The sequence below is a fragment of the Coffea eugenioides genome, unplaced genomic scaffold (assembly GCF_003713205.1).
Source record: "Coffea eugenioides isolate CCC68of unplaced genomic scaffold, Ceug_1.0 ScVebR1_1510;HRSCAF=2372, whole genome shotgun sequence".
NCBI classification, from domain to species: domain Eukaryota; kingdom Viridiplantae; phylum Streptophyta; class Magnoliopsida; order Gentianales; family Rubiaceae; genus Coffea; species Coffea eugenioides.
In genome coordinates this window covers 10,258-15,566 of record NW_020861920.1, presented here as the reverse complement: position 1 = coordinate 15,566, position 5,309 = coordinate 10,258, and the positions used below count along the sequence as shown (strand labels likewise).

General features: G+C 38.9%; 1 protein-coding gene across 1 annotated transcript; it reads left to right on the top strand.

The window, feature by feature from the left end:
• The first annotated feature begins 1,914 nt into the window (after positions 1 to 1,914).
• Positions 1,915 to 4,291, top strand: LOC113755477. Its single transcript, XM_027299482.1, has 2 exons — positions 1,915 to 3,040; positions 4,212 to 4,291. The coding sequence occupies exons 1-2, from the start codon at positions 1,915 to 1,917 to the stop codon at positions 4,289 to 4,291; spliced, it is 1,206 nt and encodes a 401-aa protein (XP_027155283.1).
• The last annotated feature ends 1,018 nt before the right edge of the window (positions 4,292 to 5,309 follow it).

The following is a 5,309-nucleotide window of genomic DNA, read 5'->3' as shown; positions in this document are numbered from 1 at the left end:
GGTGAATCCCTCGACTAGTCTATAATAACCACAAGCTGGACGCCACGTCGCTGGGTGAATCCCTCGACTAGTCTATATATATAAAAAAATAGTGGATCTACATGGACTATAAGTAGTGAAAGTTGACGGAGGGTCAACTACGAGGGTATCTGATCAAGCGAGGAGAATGACTCCCGAGAGCCCCTGTATCCTACCTTGTGCTGTTATACGCTTTCTTAATTGACTAAATTTGTTTAAATTGTATCCGTTGTTTGATTTATGTGATTGCATGTTTTGGGGCACCACTGAGCTTTAGCTCACCCCACGTTTATTGTTTTCCTTAACAGGTTCTGGAAACTGAAAGCTGGATGCTTACTTAAGTTTTCCTTTTGGATTGTATTTGAATATTATAACTTATTCTGTGGGCTGTAATGTGTTATTTGAGATAATGCACTTTTCTTTTGGGTTGCCACTTGAAACTGGAAAGTGTGTAAACCCTAATTCGATTACTTGGCCTGTAAATTTGTAATAGAGATTTATGTATTTATCTACCCGGATTGGTACGACTTTATATTTTGGTACGTAGCACGTGGTACGTTTAAGAGCCTTGACTGGCTAATTTATCTCTGCTATCTCTGAAGTTAAGTTGGATGTAAGGATGATCTTCTTCGGGAAGATTTGTTTTATCACAGATTAAGTTATCCTTTGAAGGGATTTGGGTTAGAATGCCTTGCGTGAGCCCTGGCGAGAGCTGGGCAGACGGCCGCCAACCCTTTGGTTCGCCTTAGGGGGAAGTGGGGTCGTCACAGGTGGTATCAGAGCTCTTATCGAGCTCGTGCCGGGAGAGGATTCTCGGACTGTGGCGATTGGCTTGTTAAGTGTGGAACAAAAGTCTATAGTTGGGGATATTGGATATGTATGTTGGGTAGGAATCTCAGATGTAGGTAAGTTACTCTTGGGACTGGCCAGCCTGAGGTGTGAATTATCCTATTGTCAGATTCTCGTACCCGAATGCCAGATATTTCATTCAATGGTGTACTTGCAGATTGGGAAGAATTTAGTATATTCATTATTATGTGACTAGAAAGCATGATTAATTTTGGAAAAATGAAATGAAAGGACCAAGTCTAGCTTTTGAAAGTTAAAGGTGAAGAGCCAATAGTGAGACCTGGAAGATTAGTGCCAATTCTGTTTTTGAGATGAATTTGCCATGTGAGGTGAGTTCTTGATAACATTGTGGCTTCTTAAGTTTTATTGGAGGACTATTTGGGGCTAATGTCCAACAGGATAAAGATAACTAGTTATTAGGTTATTAGAAAAGCCAATGTATGAAATGTTTGAGATCATTTAGAATACTTAAGAGCTATTGATGTACTTAAGTAATGATCATGTTATTAGATTTAATATTAGACGTGGTAGGTCTACAATCCACTAAGGTTAAGTTGAATCTAAACTAAGGGATTGAGCTATTAGCTATGTGGTTACAATAATTTGTGTAATGTTGTATTGTTTTCTTTCATGCTTACAAAGATTGAAGTTTGAGTTATGTATGAGAACATTGAATGTATTCGTGAATTGTTTGGCTCTTGAAGTTGTATGAAATTGGTATGCAATGTGAATCATATTGTGTGTATGAAATTTGATGATCACGTGTCTACTTTGTTATAATGTTGAGAAAAAAAAAATTCTTGAGAATTTAGAAATATCCTAGAATAGTGCAATAAATATATATGAATCGAATAAAAATAAGATAGGAATATTGTGATTTGAGCAATTTGAGTACATGATATAGTTGAATAAGTTACATGACTAATTAACTCTCTTTTTTCTCAATTCTCATATTTATTTTACTTACAAAAAGAATAATAATATAAAAAAAAATGTTTCTATTCTCGCCTAAATGCCTTATTTTCCAATAAAAGGCATAACTAGGCTATGGATCTCCAAGTTAGAGGTAGAGGACGTGGGAGACCAACTAGGCAACACCCCGAGGGTAGTGGTGATAGGGAACCTGAGGTCAACCCAGACCATGGTCAGGGAAATGTGGCCGGAGATCCAGTGGCCACCGCAATCAATAGAATAACTGATGTGTTAGAGCGCATGACTGAGCACCAAGCTCATGGAGTAGTGCATCAGCAAGGAGGCCCAATCGATTCTGAGGATCGGGCATTAGAGAGATTCCTGAAGTTTGGACCTCCTAAGTTCTACGGAGGCCCAGAACCTGAGGTAGCCGAAGGTTGGTGGGAAAGGATCTCTGATATTTTCGCCGCTTTAAATTATACGGAAGAAAGGCAAGTGACTTTTGCGGCATTCCAGCTTGAGGGAGTTGCTCGTTCCTGGTGGAACTTGATTAGGGTCAATTGGGACTGGAATCATACTCCTAGGACCTGGGCGAACTTCACAAGGGAATTCAACGCCAAATTTCTTCCTCCTCTCATCCAAGAGAAAAGAGAGGATGATTTCATCAAGTGTAGGCAGGGGGCGATGAGTGTCGGCGAATATGAGATTCAATTCACGAAATTGTCCCGTTATGCTCCCGAATTGGTAGCTACGGAGCAAAGGCGTGTAAGGAGGTTTGTACAGGGACTGAACGTGGAAATTCAGGAGGGATTAGCTGCTGTTCGAATAGACACATTTACTGAAGCTGTAGAGAGAGCTCAAAGGGTTGAAGTTGCCAGAGCTCAAGTAAAAACTTTCCAGGCCAAGAAAAGATTTGCACCTAGCAGCAGTCGGGAGCCGATTTATGCAAATGCTCCACCGGCCAAAGTGGGTCGAGGAACGGGTGGAATAAATAGTCACGGAGCACCACGGGGCGCTCTAGTGAGAGGAGCTAGTGTCAGAGGTGCCGGAGAAAGAGACAATGGAGCTAACGGAGGACCAAATGGAAGAGGTCAACCTAGGAACGCCTCGCAAGGAGGTCGTGTGACCACTTCTCAGGTAACTTGTGGGTATTGCAGGAGGGCTGGTCATATTGAGAAGGAATGCTGGAAAAAGGGAGGAAAGTGCTTGAGGTGTGATAGCAGCGAGCACCAAATTGCCGGTTGCCCAAAAATGCAAGAAGGTGAGAATTTTGAGGACAAAATTCATTTTAAGGAGGGGAGGATGTGAGAACCCTGAAAATAGACATAAATATCAGTGCATATTTTATTTGCATTTTAATTCCTTAATAAATTTTAGCACTAAGTCTAATTGTTTTTAGATAAGTGCGTAGAAATAAACGTTATGTGCAAAATAAAAGAATTGTGCTAAACTACTAAACTTCTTGGTTTTGTTACATTAACTTCATATTTCGATGGTAAACTATTTCATTGACCTGATCATTAATTTCTTCGAATTCTAGAATGGTAATTAATTGTTTTGAAAATAAAAGTGTAGAGATAATTTTTAAGTAATAAATAATATAATTGTGTCAATATTGAATTATCCGGTTTTGCTATATTAAATTAATATTTCTTGAGTTAGATTAATTTATCGCCTTAAAATAAAATACTAAAATACTTAGTTTTCTTAATGTTGAAAATTAATGTTACCTGAGTAGATTAATTATATAAAATTTCTTGAATTCCTATAACTAATTCTAAATTAGTGAATAACGTTAAATACTAATAAGAATGTCCACTATAAGACAAAGCCTATAAATTTTAGATAAACATGATACAAGTATACTAAACATAATTAAGGTGTGAAAAATTCGATAATTAGAGCCTTGCAAGATTAGCATGTCATTAGGTGATCGAATTATACTTGGGATAATTTTTGGAGTTAAGTTAGAACTAAGGTCTTGAGTGGAGATTAGGAAGAAACGTGAAAAGACTAAAACGTCCTCCATACAATCTCAAAACAACCATGCAAACCCCAAAACCAAATTGACGGACAACATCACAGGCCACCTCTTCATTCAGCCAATGAAAAGCTTCTCCAATTAAACACACAACCATAACATTACCATGCACGGCCAAACACTCCCTCTTACAGCCTGTCCATTACCGCCCCAATTGACCAATCACAACCTTGCCAATTCTATACGTAAACCAACTTCCACACTCAAACATCTCCTAAACCACGACACCCTCTTCATTTTCTTTCCACTTCACATCTCAAACCACAACTGCATTTCACTCTGCCTTGCCATTGTCGACAAAGGGAGAGAGTGAGGGAGAGTCGCACTTCACAATCGAGGGAAGAAGCCGCGAGCTGCAACCATTTCTGGTTCTGTCCGTGAGCTGGAGTAGAGGCAGAGAGAAACCGTGAGCAGGTTCCCCACCATTCTGCACCTCCATTTTCACCAGCTGCAACCAGTTCCCAGCTGTAGCCACTTGCAACCTCAACCAAACCGCACTTCACCACTTCCAGCCGCAACTCATCAAACCAGGACCAAGCTTGTGCGTGAAGCCGAGAGCAGGAGAGAAAAATTTTCCAGATCTTCGCGTGAAAGCTTAGCTTGCTGTGAGGTAAATTCTCGGGAAGGAAAATGGATGATCAGAGGGTAGATTAAGCTACCTAGGGCCCTGCATGTGAAACTTAGGCGATGAATGATGAATCTAGGAAAAGACAAATCTGATGTGCGCTGAATCTGGATTTCCGAGAATCGATTAAGAAATGTTGGATTAAATCTGCTTTCCTGTGATAATCTGGAATTGTAATTATGATTAGTTAACTAAAGCTTGGATGATTAATATGGTTAGTACCTTACATGTGGGTTTCAAGCATTCGGACAAGTGATTCAGAAGAAAAATTCTGATGCGCATGCGAAATCAGAAATTCCGGGAATTAATTTGATAATGCAGCTTTAATGTTGTTGTCCTAAAATAATTTGAGCATGCAGTGGTGTTTAACTAACTGGAATTTGGATGATTATTACGATTAGGGTCTTGCTTGATAATTTTATGTAGTTGGATGATGAATTAAGGAGCTTAGGAAATTCTGTTTCAATGGAAAATTTCTGCCGAGAGTTGTCTTGAACAATGTAGTTTCATGTGGTATAATTTTGCTGTTTTGAGCCTCTAACCATGACTAATTAGTAAATTACAAGATGATTAAGCTACGTATATAGTTAATTGGTTGAGTTAGATCAGAAAATAAAAGAAAAATGCAATCAGTTTCTGTGCAGATTATAACCGAGGCTAGCTGGAATTTTTCTTGAAAAATTGGATGACTCTTGTTGTTGTTCGAAATTAATTCTTGAACTAAAAATGTTGGTCAGTTAGTTAAGTAGTTGCATGTTGAAGTTGAGTATTTGAATCTCTGAATTGGCCAAGGAAAATCCGGATTAATGAATGACTAAACTGCTGGAATTTTCCAGTGTAGCCGAGTGAAGAAGAAAAGAATTT

What these genes read in the sequence shown, in the direction of transcription:
- LOC113755477 (XM_027299482.1), top strand. Translation starts at nt 1,915, where the DNA reads ATGGATCTCCAAGTTAGAGGTAGAGGACGTGGGAGACCAACTAGGCAA. An exon ending in TTGCCCAAAAATGCAAGAAG is followed by an intron (nt 3,041 to 4,211) that starts GTGAGAATTTTG and finishes GAGCTGGAGTAG; the next exon opens with AGGCAGAGAGAAACCGTGAG.